General features: G+C 38.9%; 1 protein-coding gene across 1 annotated transcript in view; it reads right to left on the reverse strand.

Annotated features, from left to right (window-relative positions):
- Positions 1 to 211: 211 nt before the first annotated feature.
- LOC124798363 (receptor-type tyrosine-protein phosphatase kappa) overlaps positions 212 to 19936 on the reverse strand; it is a 689856-nt gene continuing 670131 nt past the window's right edge. Inside the window, exon 15 of the mRNA XM_047261733.1 lies at positions 212 to 332. Within this exon, the coding sequence (XP_047117689.1) occupies positions 252 to 332 (81 nt within the window). The 3' untranslated portion in view covers positions 212 to 251. The remainder of the gene's footprint in view (positions 333 to 19936) is intronic.

The following is a 19936-nucleotide window of genomic DNA, read 5'->3' on the forward strand; positions in this document are numbered from 1 at the left end:
GTCAACGGTGTCGAAGCCGCCGATTTGTGCTGTGGGGTGCGGTCTCGGGCACGTGCTCCATTTGTCTCGGCACAGCACGGTGACACCACCTGTCGACACGAACAACACGACCAGCGATCCTTGCTCACACCACCATCTGTCTCACTTCCTGCACCACCTCCACCCCATGTCGGTGAGTTGTCAGGCGATGATGGTGGCAGTGCAGAGCCACGCCCGAATTCCACGAACCAGAGCTTCTCCTGCTCACATTCTCACTTTTTCTCCTTCATGTCCTTGTTTAGATAGTGTAGAACATAATGTAGCACCAGGTCATAACAGTACTTGTACTCCGTCTGTTAGGAAACAGAAAAAAATCTGTATCAGGTATATAGTGACATAACAGTAAATTTACCTAAAGTAATGACTGGTCTGACAAAATAAAAATGGACACCTGAGAGAAACAACTGAAACATTCAAACAAGAATGGAGCCTCTCAAGAAAAATTTTATTTTTAACTGATCATTATAGTTAAGCCATTCTTACACATTTTCAATACCAGATACTCCATTATAATTTATTTGTCCAACAAATTTCATGAACATTTGGTGTCCTAATATAGTATTCAACATGGCTAAACAATGGTTCAGATCCATGCAGAAATATAGCCTTCCTAGTGCCAGCAAGGAGATTTGAAGAGGTAGGGACAGGCAAAGACAAGAAGCAACTGACATAGTTTCTTTCTAGGAAAGTGTCATGGCTCTAGCTAATGAGTGTCAGGTTGCAGTAGAAGGTTAGGGACAATATTGTCAGTTCAGTACTTCCCATATGATGCTCAACAATGCGTAACTGCTGTTAAGTGATTGGGCATAGTTGTGCAGCAAAACAGTGACTTTTTAGACAAGTTCTGCCATTTTATTTAAAATGATTTCTGCAGCTATCCCAATAACTATGATACCATGCAGTATTTACTGGTAGATTTCTGGAAGTAAGTTACCTTTCTATATGCATAGTCCTGATCACAACATTCAATTTTACATTTTACCACCATCATCTTACAACTGATAGTGTGATGGAGTGTTACATCATAGATGCCAACTACTGGGTTTATGTTAAGGCTGTACTTAAAAATAAATAAATGAGAATTTTAAAAATCTCTCACAGCTGAGAATTCTCTTGTTCAGAGCTGGTGTTGACCAATCTACATCTTGGGAATCACGAGCTTATCATTCCCAAGTCAGTGCGCAGCTTTTACTGGCAGAGCAATCCCATCTGGGGAGTACAGAATTTTGGGGTTAATCACAAACTAAACAAAGATGAAAATTAAACTGAAAACAACTCCGCTATTTCAGAAGCATGAGTACACAAGGTAAATGAAGCAATAAGCAGAGGGGGTTGGGGGGGGGGGGGGGGGGGGGTGAGGCTGTTTTCTTCAACAAAAGAGCTCTGCTGGAATCAAATACTGACACAGAACTGCATGTCATGTTTGAGAGCTAGATTATCTGGAATGTTGTCTAGAACAGAAGTGAAACTACTTTTTCCTTCACATTACTTGTTCTGGGCCCCTAAATTCCTCTGTTATATGATACTATAAAATATTCTGTTGCTTTGCAATCTCTCCATTTAGACAACACATTTCTAGAGACTTTCCCTCTGTCTAACCCATTTCGTTTTGGTTCTTGTTCAGTTAAAATTTTTCACTATTATTTCGTCTCTCTGTAATGTATACAAGATTCTGTTTCATGTTTTTATAACTATTTCATTATCTTTCTTAGTGGCAGTCTTATTCTTTCTATTTCAACTCCAGATTTCTGCCAGTGATTCCATGACAAAATAATGTTGGTTCACTTTAATGTCGGGACAAAAGTTATAGAACAAACAGAAAATGAACTTGCAAGGACCAAATGAAACTAAAAAAAAAAAAAAATTACAGTTTTATGAAACAATGAAGAAATATGTTGGGTTTGGACAGTTCTGATTCATTTTAAAATCTGGAGTCATACTAGATTCATAAGATCCAGAGTAAAAATGGATGGAAAGGAAACAAGATAAGTAGATTATGAGAATTTATTTAAGAATAAAGAGATATATCAGAACAAATTAAATGCAGCAGATGATTATATCAACAGCAGAAAGATAGGTAATTTGTTTACAAAGGTATTGACACAAATAGCAAAAGATGTTGCAGGTAAAGAAATGGAAGAAGAATATATGGCTCAAATAAAGGAAGGAACTAAGGGTATCCGCAGATATTTTTCCATGGGGTAGGGACAAGTATATGAAATTGTCGTTTTGATATAAATGAACTGGGAAACTTTGAGATGTACCATACCACAGAAACTAAATTTTATAACTCATACAAAAAACTGAAAAAACTTATTATATTTCGGAGAACTGATGGTTTTCCATGGTGTAAGAGAATTCTAATGAATAAAAGCTCTGTACTCCAGATTCCAAGGGGGTGGTGGGGGGGTGGGGTGGAGGGGGGGGGGGGGTGGAGGCATGTATCCCCTCTTGGCCTGTCTTCCTTCTTGTGTGTGTCTATGAAGGCAACTATCAAAGAGAAAGTGCAAGTTTTGCATAGACAATGATAGCAACATCTCAGAATTTGATGAATGAAATAAAATTATTCATAAATTTATTTCAGACAATGTGAGAAGCAATAATCAAAATTTCAGGGCAGAAATGTTTAAGAGTGACATGAGAATAAAGAAAACAAATAGATTCTTGTGTTACAAATTTATCAAATCTCATCCAGTAAGAGGGGGTAGCACAATAACTAACAATGGAGGAATACTGTAAAAGCATTTGATGATTTCCTTAAATGCCTGTGTAGCTCACAAGATGAAACATAAACACAAATAGTTAACAATAAAAATAATTACATTCCAGATTCAATGCAAGATTAGGTGTAGGAAGCCATTTGAGATATGAAGGAGCGAAAGGTGGCAGGAAATGATGGTACGATACAAAAGAAACTTAAAAAAATTGTTTACAGGACATCTACAAAAGAAGATAAATTTCTCATAACCTCCACTTTGACAGTTGTCACCCATTCTACATTAAAAAGACTCCGCTTACAGCCTCATCATCTGTGGATGCCACATCTGCAGTGGAAAGCAGGACTCGTCAAAATATAGCAATAACCTTTCCAGAATATTTTCTGACAGACCATATCATATCCAGCTCACCCATAAACAAGTCACCCATGCCGCCTTCTCCTGTGACATCAGTAAACCAGTTAACCAACCATCAACTAGCACTCCTCTGATCACCCTGGCCTCAAAAAGTTCAACCACATGCTTTACTAGGGTTTCAACTACCTCTCATTGTGTCCAGAGAATGTTGCATATCCTACCCAAAATCCTACCCACATTCCCCAAAGTAGCGTTCTACTTCCAACCCAACTTACAGAATATCCTTACCCATCCCTTCACCATCCAGTTGTCAAACATGTGGCGCAACACAAATTCACACTTCAACACCTGCTTCACTGCACAGGCCATTTGGAGACTCCCTTCCAAAACTGCTTTCTCTGAACTTCCGAGATGGTAATTGGTTCTCCAATACATCTTGTGCTCCTGCAATCCCCCTGACAAAAACCTCCACTAATCTATTTTCACTGCCGAACCTTGTCTTTTCCCTAATCTCTCCTGACCAGACCACTCCTTCTCCAGGTAGATAATGCACTGCCCTCTCCCTCTCCTTTTCAACCCCTATCCCCTCCTTTTCCCCTTTTCATCTTATCTTACTCCCCTTTGCACCCCCAAACCCCACCTCTTCTCCCTACATCTCTTTTTGTAGGATCCTCTGCACTCTTTTTGCCTACTTGTGCGACCATGAACTCATCTGCCAAAACACTTGCCTGTTTCCCACTACCCCCTCCTTGCATACTTACCTACCACATCTGTCAGTTCAGACAACTGCTTTAAATAATCCAATATCAATAAATATTCTTGCTGTGGCCATGGGAATGTGTGAATGAGTGGGTCACTGTGTCAATGGGTGTACCACTGCTAGAAAGTGAGCTAGTGCTTGAAAGCCAGTGTTAATGCTGTTTTCTGTTGTGTGTTTCTGTGCCTCATGTATTGCTCCTCTATAGGCAAGTAGTTGCCTTTCCCTTATTTTACATAATAATCCTAACAAACTCATTTCTATTCAGTAAAATTAAATTATACTCATTGAATGCATTTCTTTTTGGTGATGTACTGAGGAGCACATGTGATGAGCAGGCAAAACAAAATTCGCTAAACTAAAAAAAAGTGCATTTCAGAAAATGTAAAACACACAAAAATAAGCTCTGTACCAATTTGGAGAGTATGAATGAAATTTCATTTAGGAGGAAAGAATGATACTGCTTCATAGTTAAGTCAAAATGGTCACCAATTCAATGTTTTGCTGCTTCAGTACTTGAGGAAAATTGTTATAGCCTGTGAGCTAATTCACTAATTTTATGGTTGAGATTTATAGCAATAAAGGAAATTCCTGGAGGGTGCAATAAGTATGAGTAATATAACGGAAAGCCAACCACCATGGCCATGGGAGTGTGTGTTTAGGTGTTGGGTTGTTTGGGGGAAGAGACCAAACAGCGAGGTCATCGGTCTCATCCGATTAGGGAAGGAAGTCAGCCGTGCCCTTTCAAAGGAACCATCCCGGCATTTGCCTGGAGCGATTTAGGGAAATCACGGAAAACCTAAATCAGGATGGCCGGACGTGCGATTGAACCATCGTCCTCCTGAATGCGAGTCCAGTGTGCTAACCACTGTGCCTCCTCAGTGTCTGTGATATTTTGTGTGTATGAATGTATGTGCTATTGCTGGAAAAAAGGCCACTGCTTGAAAGATAGTGTGAATTCTGTTTTTCTATTATGTGTTTCTGTGCTCCACGCATCAGTCTGCTGAAGATTAGTGGTTGCCTTTCCCTTATTATATGTATCTATGGGTCAGATGTTATTTTTAAGGAATGCGGTATATTTTCTAATTTCCTTGATATCCGTCACCTTTAGAAAATTAATTTTCAAGTTACAACAACACTGTTAATATTTTTCTTCATAATTTCCTTACTTTTGGAAGATTTGTAGTTTGAAATGCAAATGTATATCCAGACTAACTAGAAACATATTAAAATTAGCAAACTGCAAAATTTTGAAAGAAAACTCTCCCATGCCTCATTCGTGCTGCTCTTCTCTGTATATGTTGAATATCCTATTAGTCCTATTTAGAATTGGTCCCCCATAATTGAGCAATATTCCACATGGGTTGCAATTTCCTTTGCAGACTAATTGCATTTTCTCTGTATTTTACCAATAAACCAAAGTCTACAGCCTGCTTTATCCATGACTGAGCATATATAATCATGCCATTTCATATCACTACAGAGCATTACACTCAGCTATTTGAAGGAGTTGGCTGATTCTGTGAGTCACTCATACAGTCGTAGCATACTACTTTTCTTGTGAAGTGCGCAATTTTACACTTCTGACTATTTAAATCAAGTTGCCAGTCTTTGCACCAGTTTGAAGTATTACCAAGGACTGAACTGAATTTTTATGCCTATTCTTTCAGTCAGCATTTCACTACACAGAACTGTCATTTGCAAAAAGTCTGAGGTTACTGTTAATATTTACATATACAACATGAAAAGCAAGGACCCCGACACACTTCCCTGAGGCACACCCGAAGTTACTTCGACATCTGATGATGACTCTTGTTGTTGCTGTTGTTGTTGTTGTTGTTGTGGTGGTGGTGGTCTTCAGTCCTGAGACTGGTTTGATGCAGCTCTCCATGCTACTCTATCCTGTGCAAGCTTCTTCATCTCCCAGTACTTACTGCAACCTACATCCTTCTGAATCTGCTTAGTGTATTCATCTCTTGGTCTCCTCTACGATTTTTACCCTCCACACTGCCCTCCAATGGTAAATTTGTGATCCCTTGATGCCTCAGAACATGTCCTACCAACCGGTTCGTTCTTCATGTCAATTTGTGCCAAAAACTCCTCTTCTCCCCAATTGTATTCAATACCTCCTCATTAGTTATGTGATCTTCAGCATTCTTCTGTAGCACCACATTTCGAAAGCTTCTATTCTCTTCTTGTCCAAACTATTTATTGTCCATGTTTCACTTCCATACATGGCTACACTCCATACAAATACTTTCAGAAATGACTTCCTGACACTTAAATCTATACTCGATGTTAACAAATTTCTCTTCTTCAGAAATGATTTCCTTGCCATTGCCAGTCTACATTTTATATCCTCTCTACTTCGACCATCATCAGTTATTTTGCTCCCCAAATAGCAAAATCCTTTACTACTTTAAGTGTCTCATTTTCTAATCTAATTCCCTCAGCATCACCCGACTTAATTCAACTACATTCCATTATCTTTGTTTTGCTTTTGTTGATGTTCACCTTATAGGACTCTACATACAATATAACATGCTGTGTCCTCTGTATCAATAAATCCTAAATCCAGTAACAAATTTCACTTGATATCCCATATGATTGTACTTCTGACAATAAATGTAGATGAGGTACTGAGTCAACACTCTTAAGAAATCATACTCCATCTGCCTGACTGCCATGGTCCAAAACTTTCAGTATGTCATGTGAGAAAAGTGCAAGTTGTTAATAACTTGTACTGATTAATCCTGCATAATGTCAAGTGTATATTCTTTATTATGAAATGTCTTTGACCTACTATAAAGAAGTGGAAAGGTAGTGTGACATGTTTACTCCTTGCAAGTTAAGTTCTTTGTTTTATTTGGAGGGAAGCGGTATTTAATTATGTACATTTGTGTTGACTTCTTAATATGTTTAAATAATGAGCTTTTATAAAATATGTTTGCCGGCAACTATGAAATAACTGGTTCATGCATAGGGACTTTGTGTTATATAAAGAGAAACCCAAAGTAGTTCCCCTATGCAAGGGAAGTGAGCTGGTGCCCTAGGAAAAGGTGGATGTGGCGCTCAGTCTGGGTGGCAAGTGTGAAGGTACAGTAGTCGGTCGGTAGCAAGTAACTGATGAGTAACCAGCGCAGGTGCTGAGCGAAACTTACAATATTGCAATTGGAATGGAATAGCCTCGGATTTAATACGTGGCTGTAAAAGGGTGCTCTCAATTTGGGAAAAACTCTAAAAATCATAGTGTTAAAATTAGTACAAGCTTAATGATCTCAGATGCAGGAGCAACCCAATTCTACCTTAATGCTACATAATTCTGGAAGTGTGTCCAGTTTTGTTGTTACAATGAAAGGGATAGTTTGTGGAACCACATTTCTTTCCCATCAAAATAAAGAGGATAAATCAGATTAGTAGGTTTCTGGTTAATGACTCTTGAAGTGATTACTGAGAATCAAAGGTAGAAGGTTTGTATGCTGTGTCTCATTATCTATTTTGTATAGTAAATGTGTGTGTACTAATTGTACTTCACTATTATCATGTGCTACCTGGTCTTGTGTGGGTTGTGAAGAGCAAGTTTAGACTATATTAGTTAAAGGCAAAAGTAATGATTAAATTAAACAAGAGAAAGGGCTCATTTGCAAATCTTGTAACTGCTTTACTGCTAAAGTGACAACTGCAGATATTCACTGTGTAATTTGTCTGATTGGGTATGTTCATTGCACTTCACAGAACAGTATTTAATGAAAGTTCATTTCGAATTAGGAAAAGTAGATTCTTTACAAATAATGTTTTTCACATTATTATGCCTAATCAGGTTGGCGACCGTATAACTATTTCATTTAACAGTAATCAGTTGCTGTTACTTCTTGCAAAATTACTTCTTTCTGCTGTCTACATACAGCTATTATTACGAAATTAAGGTTCAATACCAATTTTTCCATTAGGCAAACTCGGTCAAACTTCTAAACTCCTCACAGAAGGTAACATCCACCGCAAGTCTAGGACATATTAGGCAAATTTACTACCCCAGTAGTGTTGTACGTGGCTGCCTTGTGACAGAAATAAACCTTGTCATCACAAGGTTAACTGCATGCCAGTATAACAAGTGGAGCAGTAGTGTTATAACCTGATCAATGTTTTTGGAATCTATGCTGATTGGCATGCAGGAGATCATTCTGTTCAAGATACCTCATTACATTTGAGCTCAGAGTATGTTCCAAGACTCTACAACAAATTAGTGCTAACATATTAGACAGTAGTTTTATGGATCACTTCTACTACCCTCCTCGTAAATGAGTGTTATCTGCACTTTCTTCCAACTACTGGGCTTGGTTTTTTGTTCGAGGGATCTATGATATATAACAGTTACAAGAGGGGCTAGCTCAGCTGCAAGTTCAGTACAGAATCTGACAGGGATTCAATTGGGCCCTGGAGCTTTGTTCAGTTTTAATGATTTCAGCTGTCTCTCAACACCAATGACACTAACACTTATTTCATTCATCTTTTCAATTGTATGAGGATTAAATCAGGCAATTCTCCTGGGTTATCCTTTGGAAAGGAACATTTGAAGATGGAGCTAAGCATTTCAGCTTTTGATTTGCTACCCTAAATTTCAGTTCTTGTCTCATTCATGAGTGACTGGACATTAACTTTGGTGTCACTAACAGCCTTTACACATGACTAGAATCTCTTTGGGCTTTGTGTAAGATAATTTGATACTGACAAATCATATCAAGCATGCAGGGTTGCTGGTGGTCTTTAGTAGTATTCATCTAGCTGTCACTGTGACTTCAAAATGGTTCAAATGGCTCTGAGCACTATGGGACTTAACTGCTGAGGTCATCAGTCCCCTAGAAGTCAGAACTACTTAAACCTAAGGAACCTAAGGACATCACACACATCCATGCCCGAGACAGGATTCGAACCTGCGACCGTAGCGGTCGCGAGGTTCCAGAGTGCAGTGCCTAGAACCAGCTGGCCACTGTGACTTCAATTACTACCACAAATGCCATGAAAGCCCAGATAAATGCCCCTCTCTCATAATACTGCCAGTATCAGAATGTATCTGTGATGCACTGCATATTTTGAACAGCCACTGGCCAGATGATGGTATATCTGGGCACAACCACTGAATGATGTAGGAAGAAATGCAATTCATGCAACCAGGTGACACATTTCCGATAATCAACAGTCCAATATCAATGATTCCACACACACTACAACCGTAATTGATGACATTATTGGTCATCATAGGAACAGACAAGAGAATTCAATATCAATACTGGATTGTAAGGCACACTCAAAGCAGATTTAAACTCAGACCATAGTTTAGTAATGATGAAGGGTAGGGTGAAGCTTAAGACAATCATTAGGAAGAATCAACATGCAAAGAAATGGATACTGAAGAACTTGGAAGTAATGTTGTATGTTTTAAGCTCTCTGCAGGCATAGGTTGTGCGATAATGAATACCACAACAGGAAGTTCAGTTGAAAAGGAGTGGAATTCTCTAAAAGAGGCAATCACAGAAGCTGCCCAAAAAATACAAGTACAAGGAAGACAACAAACCTTGGCTAGCAAATGAAATACTTCAGTTGATCGGGAAAAGGAGGAGATATATAAAAATGCAAAGAAAAAGATAGGAGTGCAGCTATATAAGTCTCTTAGGGATGTAATAAATGGGAAGAGCAATGAAGCTAAGACAAAATGACTGCAGGAACAATATCAAGAAATCAAAAGAGAAATGGTCATTGGAAGGGATGACTCGACATATAGAAAAGTCGAACAACCTTTGGTGAATTTAAAAGCAATGCCATCAAGTGGATTTGCTTGTGGATTTACACTCTCAAATTCATAGGAATTGTGAATAAATGGAAAAAAAAATACATTGAAGGCCTCTAGGTGGGGAAGAACTATCTGCTGATAGAAGAAGAAATGGAAATCTACTTGGAAGGCATGGGGATCAAACATTACAATCGGAGTTTGTCAATGCTCTGGGGAGACTTGTATTCAAAGTAGGTATAGACAAACATTCCCTTGATATTTTTTAAATCATTCAGGGAAATGGCAACCAAATGATTATTTAAGTTGGTATGTAGAATGTATGAGACTAGAGATATGTTTTTAAACTTTCAGAAAAATATCATTATGCAATTCCAAAGATAGCAAAGGCAGATAAGTTCAAGAACTATCACACAATAAATTTAAAAGCTCATGCATCCAAGTTACTAGTAAGAATAACACACAGAATAATGGGAAAGAAAATTGAGGATCTCTTAGATGATGATCAGTTTGACATTTGGAAAGGTAAAAGAGAGGGAGTTCTGATGTTACCACTTGATAATGGAAGCAAGACTTCAGGAAAATTGAGACTGGTTAATAGAATTTTCAGAGCTAGGAAAAGCACCTGACACTGTAAAATGGCACAAGACGTTCAAAATCTAGAAAAATAAGCTATTAGAAAAGGCAGGTAATATACTTGATGCATAGTAACCAAGAAGGAACAATAAGAATAGAAGACAAAACAACGAAATGCTTAGATTAAAAAGGCTATGTGACATGGATGCAGCTCCTCCCCCTCAAGCTCTCTTAAATCTATATATCAAAGCAACAGTGACAAGAAATAAAAGCCGCGTGGGGGTAGCCGTGTGGTCTGAGGCATCTTGTCACGGTCTGCGTGGCTCCTCCCGTTGGAGGTTCGAGTCCTCGCTGTGTGTGTGTGTGTGTGTGTGTGTGTGTGTGTGTGTGTGTGTGTGTGTGTGTGTTGTCCTTAGCGTAAGCTAGTTTAAGTTAGATTAAGTAGTTTGATAGCTTACGAACCGATGATCTCAGCAGTTTGGTGCCATAGGACCTTACGACACATTTCCATATTTTTCCACAAGAAATAAAAGGTAGGTTCAGTAGTAGGACTAAAATTCAGGGGGACAATATGAAGGAGAAGTTTGTTGATCACATTGCTACACTGGGTGACAGTGAGCAAGATTTACAGCGGGACATAATGAATGGAATTTATAGTCTACTGAGCAGTGAATATGGATTGAGAGTAAGAAATATGGAAGCAATGGGGAGTGGCAGAAATAAGATTAGCGAAAAACATAAGATCAAAATTGAAGACTATGACATCAATAAAGTAAAGGGATTCTGTTAGCTTGGAAGCAAAATAACTTATGATGGATGAAGCAAGGACAACATAAGAAAAGCAGACTGGCACAGACAAAGAGGGCTTTCCTGGCTAAAAGATGTCTGCTGCTATGAAACATTGGCCTTAATTTGAGGAAGAAAAGTCTGAGAATGTACATCTGAGCACAGTATTGTATAGATGTGAACTAGGAACTGGAAAATCAGCGACTCAAAGCATATAAGATGTGGTGCTACAGAAGGAAGTTGAAAATTAGGTGTACTGGGAAAATAAGAGATGTGGATGTCCTCCGCAGAAGTGGCAAAGGAGGAAATAGATGGAAAACACTGAGGAGGAGAAGAATGGACAGAATGATAGGACATGAATTATAACATTACAGAATAACTTCCATAGTGCTAAATGGAGTTGTCAAGCATAAAAACTGTAGGAGGTGACAGGGATGGAGTATATCCAACTAATAACTGAGAATGCTGGGAGTAAGTGCTGCCCTGAGATGAAGAGGTTGGCACAGGAGAGGAAGTCATGGCAGACCGTACATCAAACCAGACAGAGGAATGATGAGCCAACACGCCTCCTACCCTCCCATGCCCCAACACACACACACACACACACACACACACACACACACACACACACACACACACACACACCATGCATGTGCGTAAAAAAAAATGGGGTAAGCTTCCGACTCCATGGTCTGTGATGAGGCTTGGACGACTTGTCACCCACTTATTGTTTCACAATCCTTCAACCCCTTTTCGCACATGTTCACAAAGGTAGCCCATGAACAGCTGACCAGTTTAGACATTTTCAAGATGGTCACTTAAGGAATTCCCAATTTGTGTTCTGTGTCATCACTATAATGATTCCCCATTCATGTCCTTTACTGTGTCACAGGGCCACAATACTGTCAGGTGGCATTTAGTCTCTCAGTGGGCAGTGGTCATTATCTTTTATCAGTATCTATGTAGTGTGAAAATGTATTTCAAAACATTGTAACATTAAAATTCTTTTATATGTACAACCCCCCTCCCCCCGGGGTGTGTTTTTCTTCCGTTGAAGGGGAGGGAAATGCCCGTTCTATATGGTTGCATATGAGATTACTGGAATGGTGTTGGAACATAGAAGAATTCACAAGATCACCAACATACAAGCCAGAGAGCCTTATTGTCCATTTAAAATTAGTTGCAATTATTGATGTCTGGCTCACTGGAGAGGAGGGTGGAGGGGGGGGGGGGGAGGGGGGAGGTGATGCTGTTGTACAGGGAACACTAGTAGCGAGCTGGCATTTCCTACCACACCACCAGTGGTTCAGTTGGTAAAGTGCCCCTGTTGCCATGCTGTGGATAAACAGAACCACGTGGTGTCGCATGTTAGATGCAAATCTGCATTAGTCAGCTCTCATTGTAAAGTGGTATTTTCTGGCGTTTAAGTGATCTGAAGCTGAAGCCCAAGTGTTCTGTATTGGTGTCGCATTGATAATGACAGTCCAGCATATCTGAACATGAGGTTCACGTTAAAAGTTGTCATCCAAAAATACGTTCCATGTTTGTGAAGACAATGTTCTGTTGCAAAATACTCTTTGACAATAGTAGTGGACAATGCACATACTATTCTGTTGTGAGGACTGTGACGAGTTTTGAGTAATATGTAACTTCTCTTGTGACAATGTTAAAATCTGCTTATTTTGCCAAAACACAGCAGAACATGAAGACAGCCAGTTTTCAGAATAAAAATCAACATTTAATTCTTCACTTATATTGTTGCAAAACTCACAGCAATTCTAATTTCACCAGCTGTTGATGGTTCTTAAGAATTGTCACTGAAAAAAAAATCTGTAGTAGCTTTAATATCATGGAATATTGTGAAGTTTCACATATTAATCGTATGGGAAAATAAACTCCCCTTTATGTGCTATCATTTGCCAAAATCTGTTTCGATATCTCAGACCGTTAATGAGATACAAAGGATTTGTGAATATTTCATTCTGGCTTCTTTACTGGTGCATGCATTTGTGACAGAGTACTCTTCACATACATTCCATTCTCTCAAGACTGGAGACAGTTAGTGATCTCTTTCCAAATCTAAAGAATAATTCAATATGTTATCTACATTTCATAAGCAGTAACATGTGATGTAACATGCAGCAAATGCAAATTCAGTGCGAGCCTTATTTTTCACTGCAAACCTTAAGAATTTCATGCAGTAGTTTACCCGACATTGAATATGCCAATAACTATGGCCATTATCAATACGGTAGGCAGTTCATCTTGAAGCTGATGAAATAAGCTATAAGATTTATGAGAATCAGAGTTTATTACCGAATAGTTTCTTTAAAATTGTTTGAGAAAGATAGCAGATCGGCCAGCTTGCGTGGCTTGCTGTTCATGCCAGCTAGGGAGCCTGACAGGTTTCATGTCAAACAGGCCTGGCATTATCATCACCATCTGATGTGCTCAGCACATGACGGCAACTATGATTCCCTCCACTTGCTCCGTATTGAACCGTCAAAAGCAGCAACTAATTCTACATGCACTTTAGGTAAGAAGAGAGCGATGCTGCATGGCTTCCAAATCTGTAAAGGTGAGAGCCTTACTGCAAAAGAGAAAGGCAATAATGAAATGATGATAGTGTCAATAAGTGCATGGCCCGAGACACTGGAGTTGGCGGTCATGTGTACATGAGGTGTGCTTGCTTGTGTGTATGAATGGTGTATGTTTCTCTTTTGCTGATGAAGGCTGGGGCTGAAAGCTTTATGTAAGAGTGTTTTAACTGCACCTGTCTGCAACTTAATGTGTCTTCTTTACAGCAAGTAGCAGTCTGTCTATTCCTACATTCTTCATTTCTATACAGTTATTCCCGTATGTATTTGTGCTGCCAGTTCCGACCATTTGTGTGCGCAGTTTGAGATGTGAAACTGATATTTCATTTCCTTTCCCACACTCATTACTGACTGTCATATTATGTAATAACTCAAGTTCAGTTGAAGAATTGACTTCTTTTGAGTTATAAGTCTTCTGACTGTCTGACACGGCCCACCATGAATTCCTTTCCCGTGCCAACCTTTTCATCTCAGAGTAGCAATTGCAACCTATGCCCTCAATTATTTGCTGGCTGTATTTCAATCTGTGCCTTGCTCTACACCTTTTACTGCCTACAGCTCCCTACCATGAAAATTATTTTCTGATGTGTTAACACATCTCCTGACATCTTGCCCCTTCTTCTTGTCAGTGTTCTTCACATATGGCTTTCCTCGCCAATTCCGCAGACTTCTTCATTCCTTACCTTAACAGTTCCCCTAATTTTGAATATTAGTCTATAGCAGCAAATCTCAGATGATTTGATTCTCTTCTGTTCCAGTTTTCCTACAGTACCTGTTTCACTAACATACACTTCTGTGCTCCAGACTTAGGCTCTCGGCAATTTCTTCCTCAAATTAAGGCCAGTGTTGGTAGCAGTAGACTTCTCTTGACCAGCAATGCCCTTTTTGCAAGTGCTAGTCTGCTCTTGATATCCACGTTCCTAAATTCATCATGGGTTATTTTGCTGCCTAGGTAGCAGAATTCTTTAACTTCATCTACTTTGGGACCCCCGATCCTGATGTTAACTGTCTTTCTGTTCTTATTTATGCTAGATCTCATTACTTTTGTCTTTCTTTGATTTACTGTCAATCCATACTCTGTGTCACGAAGCACACTCGGATATACCGAGTGAGGTGGCGCAGCGGTTAGCACACTGGACTAGCATTCGGGAGGATGATGGTTCAATACCACGTCCGGCCATCCTGATTAAGATTTTCCGTGATTTCCTTTAATCACTCCAGGCAAATGCTGGGATGGTTCCTTCAAAAGGGCACGGCTGGCTTCCTTCCCCGTCCTTCCCTAATCCGATGAGACCAATGACCTCGCTGTTTGGTCTCCTCCCCCAAGCAACCCAACCCCAACCTGGGACATTTTTACTACCCCTCTTGTCTTGCCATCTGCCAATTAAATTCGTTTTTTTCAATTTTAACTAATTAACATTAACATACATGAGTGTAACTTGTATTTTCATAAAAGAGGAAGGTTGGCCCTCAGTTCTAAAGAATTTAACACCGATTTTATTTTGTGCTTAGTTTTATGTATTTAATTGGTTTTCTAATTTATTTTGACTATTACTAGTTAGTATCTTTCATTATAGGGCAAAATCAGTAATTGTTTCATAACTTAAATTCTATTGTTGACATACAAACAAATATAAATTCTGTACTAATTATAAACATTGGGAGGAACAACTAACAGTAATCTTAAAGGCTCTATTTGGCTCTATTCAAAAACATGTTACCAAAGCCAGCCTTTAATTAATTCCAAAGTAATTAACAGTTTGGTCAAAAGTAATGTTTGTGTAACTATATTTGTTAATTTCATGATTTAAATAAATAATTCGGCTTAACCCTCGTAGTAGAAAAAACTGTTAAAAAGATACAATTTTTCGATGTTTTCAGTTAATTGAATGAAGTAAGTAGCATGGAGAGCTGCATCAAACCAGTCTCAGGACTGAAGACCACAACAACAACAAGTTTTAATTGTAATTTCTGTAAATTTCATTTCAAACAACGTGTAGTTTCAATAACTATTTTGTGATCACATATAAGGGTTCGATTTTTGGTCACGAGACAGTCAGTCTACGGCCGAGTTTCAGTTGAGAAACCTGTGTTGGTTAGTACAACAACAATGCTTCAGCTTAGCTGTGGAATAAGTGTTAAACAATTAGGCCATGTGTAAAAACAGTGACAGTGTCTGCTCTATACGTATCTTTCTATTTTTCAAGAATGGTGAACTTTGTGGTTATGTTTTTACTGCTCGTAGATGTTCAATAGTAAACTATTGTAGCAGTATGTGGAGGTTTGCCTGCAATTAGCGGGGCTTATCGAAAGTTGAACAATTGTGTACTGGCCATATAACAGTGAAATTAAAGTACTGTGAAATGCAACTGTGCACCTGTCAGCCACATAATTTACAGTAGTCAGTGTTGGAATCCATAAGCCATATTTCAGCCAGTGTAGCAATGCAGTATGTCAACACCAAAGACAACAAATGAAGAAATAAAGCAAGGTAGGTGAACTGCTACATCAGGCTGTTCATTCCATTCAACAGATTCTGTAATTCTTCTTCACTTTCACTGAGGATATCAATGTCATCATTGATGTCCTTTCACCTTGAATTTTAATTCTGCTTGAAACTTTCTTCAGTTTCCATCATTGCTTCTCCGATGTACAGACTGAACAATAGGGGTTAAAGACTACATCCCTGTCTTAGGCCTTTTTTAATTCAAGCACTACACTCTTTATCTTTCACTCCTACTGTTCCCTCTTGTTTGTTGTACATATTGGCTATTACCCATCTTTTCCTATAGTGTACCCCTATTTTTCTTGGAATGTCAAACATCTTGCACCATTTGACATTGTCAAATGCTTTTTTCCAGGCTGACAAATCCAATGAACGTGTCTTGATTTTTCTTCAGTCTTGCTGCCATTATAAACTGCAATGTCAGAACTACCTCTCTGGTGCCTTTACCTTTCTTCCCCTTATAGAGGCCTTCAATATACTCTTTCCACCTATCCACTCTTTCTTCTGCATTTAACAGTGGAATTCCCATTACACTCTTAATGTTACCACCCATTCTTTTAATTTCACCAAAGGTTGTTTTGACTTTTCTGTATGGTTAGTCAGTTCTGACAATCATTTCTTTTTGGATTTCTTCACATTTTTCAGGTAGCTATTTCACCTTAGCTTCTCTGCATTTCCCATTTATTACATTTCTAAGTGATTTATATTTCTGTATTCCTGAATTTCCCTGCAAATTTTTATACTTCCTTCTTTTATTTACCAATAAACTGAAGTATTTCTTCTGTTACCCATGGTTTCTTTTCAATTCCCTTTCTTGTACCTATGTTTTTCTTTCCAGTTTCTGTGTCTTCCATTTTTGGAGTGTCCTTCCTCTTCAACTGAGCTGCCTAATGAGCTGTTCATTATCATGATACCTACAGTCTCAGAGAACTTCAAGCATATCTGTTCTTCATTACTTAATATTTCTGTATTTCAATTCTTTGCACACTGATTTTTCCCAACTGGTCTCAAACTTCAGCCTAATCTTCATCATTATTAAATTGTGATTTGAGTCTATATCTGCTCCTGAGCATGCCTTACAATGCAATATCTGATTTTAGAATCTCTGTCTGACCATGGTGTAATTTAACTGATATCTTCCTATATCCATCTGCCTTTACCAAGTTTAACTTCTCCTGTTATGATTTTTGAACAGAGCATTACTTTGAGAAAAGGCCATTTCATAGTGGAAGACCGAACAGTTTTAGAACAGCTGATTTAGAAGGCCAAGTACTTCATGACACTGAGGACAGTAATGGCAGCAGTAATAGAGAAATAACAGAAAAACAGAATGCGAGTCTTGTGAAAGTGTGGAAAGTGTCATGGAGTGCAACCCTTTCATCCATACCACCTTAAAAGAGTGCAAGGCATTACTGAGACAGATTTTCAATCCAGAGAAGCTTTCTCTTCTTGGTTACTGGAGATGTGTGCTCAGCATCAACACCTTCTGTTTGCTACACTATTCACTGTTGAGCCAAAGTTTACCAGGAACAGACCGCAGAATTTTCACAACAGTCATGTATTGTCGGGTAATAGGGGATTCTATGGAATAACATGTTACACTTGTATCCCCTTAAGACCATGAAAGATGTTTGTGTAAACTGAAAATGTAGTATAGATAGTTTTGTGTGGGGATTCCACTACATGCACTTTTGCTTAACATATTATACACACATGGAGTACAAAAGCCTTCAGCTCCAGACATTGACAATGTTCAAGGTGACTGCATGTCTCCATCTGCTAGGGCAGCTCACTTATGCTTTGGCATTGAGGCTTGGGAGAGCCTTGGGTGTCTCAGAGAAAAGGGGATGCTGACAAGAGTGTAAATTACCAAACAGCTGAAGATCATACTGGAGAACTGTCATTCTGTCACTTCGCTATCGAATGTCAAAGCATCTTACACATACATGATATGGTCTATTATGAGTTGCAACTTATAAGCAATTTGCATCACCTGTCACTGCAAAAGTACATGTACAGTGGAAATGTTGCTGTTATCACAGAGAAGCATTGTTGCAAACTGATTACATCATTTCAGTAGCTTAAATATATCAGAGCTCTTTTTCAGCACCCACCATAACTGCAAAGGAGAAGCAGTCACATGGCATGGTTTAGTGGCACAGTGTAACAAGTCTACTACAGCAGTTAACTTTGAGAACAGCAATTGAAAATTATTTGGAAGGTAAAGTTGACACACATGCAATCGGATGACAGACTGTGTATGGAGTGTATCACACCATAACCAACCAACATGGATACACATCATTTTGCAGTGCAGGATGTGAATTAGAGGTGCTAAAAGAAGAAAACATTCATGAAATAATTTTAGGATACTGGAGACTGAAGAAGTGTTAACTATTATAAAGAGTTGGGTGAAGGAGGTTAGTTGAGCACAGCAACAGGGTCAACAGCGACAGATATTTGCGTGCTTAACCCTTTAACTGCTCTGGACGTGTTAACGCACGCACCTTCGTACCTCTCCCTGTGTGCTCTGAACGTGTTTACGCGTGCCACCAGTCCTCCTTAACTGGTACTATGAATGTTCAGAGTACCAGTTAAGAGGACTGGTGGCCCGCATAAACACTTTCAGAGCACACAGGGACAGGTGCAAAGAGACGCATGTTAACACGTTCAGAGCAGTTAAAGAGTTAAGTAACATTTGGCACGTCTGTGAAGAAGACTCTCACTGGCGACATGGGAGAATTCTGTGTGGTAATTTCAAGACTACAGTTGCAGCAGTGATCTCCAATGGCATCCCTGCAGCAGATGGTGAGCACAAAAACAGTTAAGCTCCTCTTTCAAGTGCAGCAGCTGGTCAGCTGGCTACGAGGTGAATATGCAGAGGTTCATCGGTACATTACCTAGCCTATGTGGAATGCAGACTGCTGTGCACCCAGTTAGGTGAGCTGTAAACAGCCCCAAACTGAGACTCATTTTATTAATAGTTCATTTTGTGTAGTTTTAAGGACTCATTTCCCCGGATCTGAGTAGCTGATTCAGAATCTAGTAACATTGTTTAAATACGAATGAGCATATTCCTATCACTGTTGAAGTTGTATGACTCTTTGGGCTAAGAAGATGGAAGTATTAATGGCCCTCATATAGACTCAAAAGTGCATGGAGTGTACTGATTACATTGTATTATAATAATTTAAATATACGGAAAGAGACAAGCAATTTTTTTAAAGCTTTGTTTCTTGTAGATCCCAGAGTGGATCAAGGGAAATGCTTATTTAATACCGACATATTATGGAAATTCAAATCCCCAGAGGAATCTGTGACCTTTGAAGGTTCAGCAGATTGACAGCCACCACATATCCGAATTAACTGTTTCAGTATTTCACATTTCATTTCCTCTCGAACAGTTTCTTCTACCCTTTCCATCCTGTGCTGTGTAACCTAAATCTATCTTCCACAATGTTAGACTAGTCACTGTCCCACTACAGGAAGACTTAAAATAGTTCTCTCATTGATATAAGAAATGGATAAGGAAATATGAAGGGCATCCAATAAAACATTACACACAGTTAATCATGTAGAAATAACTTTACTGACATTATACAATACTTCTACTACTTTTCTACATAGGTGCTATGTTTTTTCAAGCATTTTTTGTACCGTGACATGAGTTTTTCCAGACCAGTGTTGTACCAGGTCAGGATCTGTGCTCATCTTGTTGAGTACACAAGCAGTCATCATAGGAAAATGTCATGGATTTTTGATTCACAAAGTTATCTTCCTTCATGACAATGTTCATTTTCACACAGCTTGAATGAC

The sequence above is a fragment of the Schistocerca piceifrons genome, chromosome 5 (genome assembly GCF_021461385.2).
Source record: "Schistocerca piceifrons isolate TAMUIC-IGC-003096 chromosome 5, iqSchPice1.1, whole genome shotgun sequence".
Classification (NCBI taxonomy): domain Eukaryota; kingdom Metazoa; phylum Arthropoda; class Insecta; order Orthoptera; family Acrididae; genus Schistocerca; species Schistocerca piceifrons.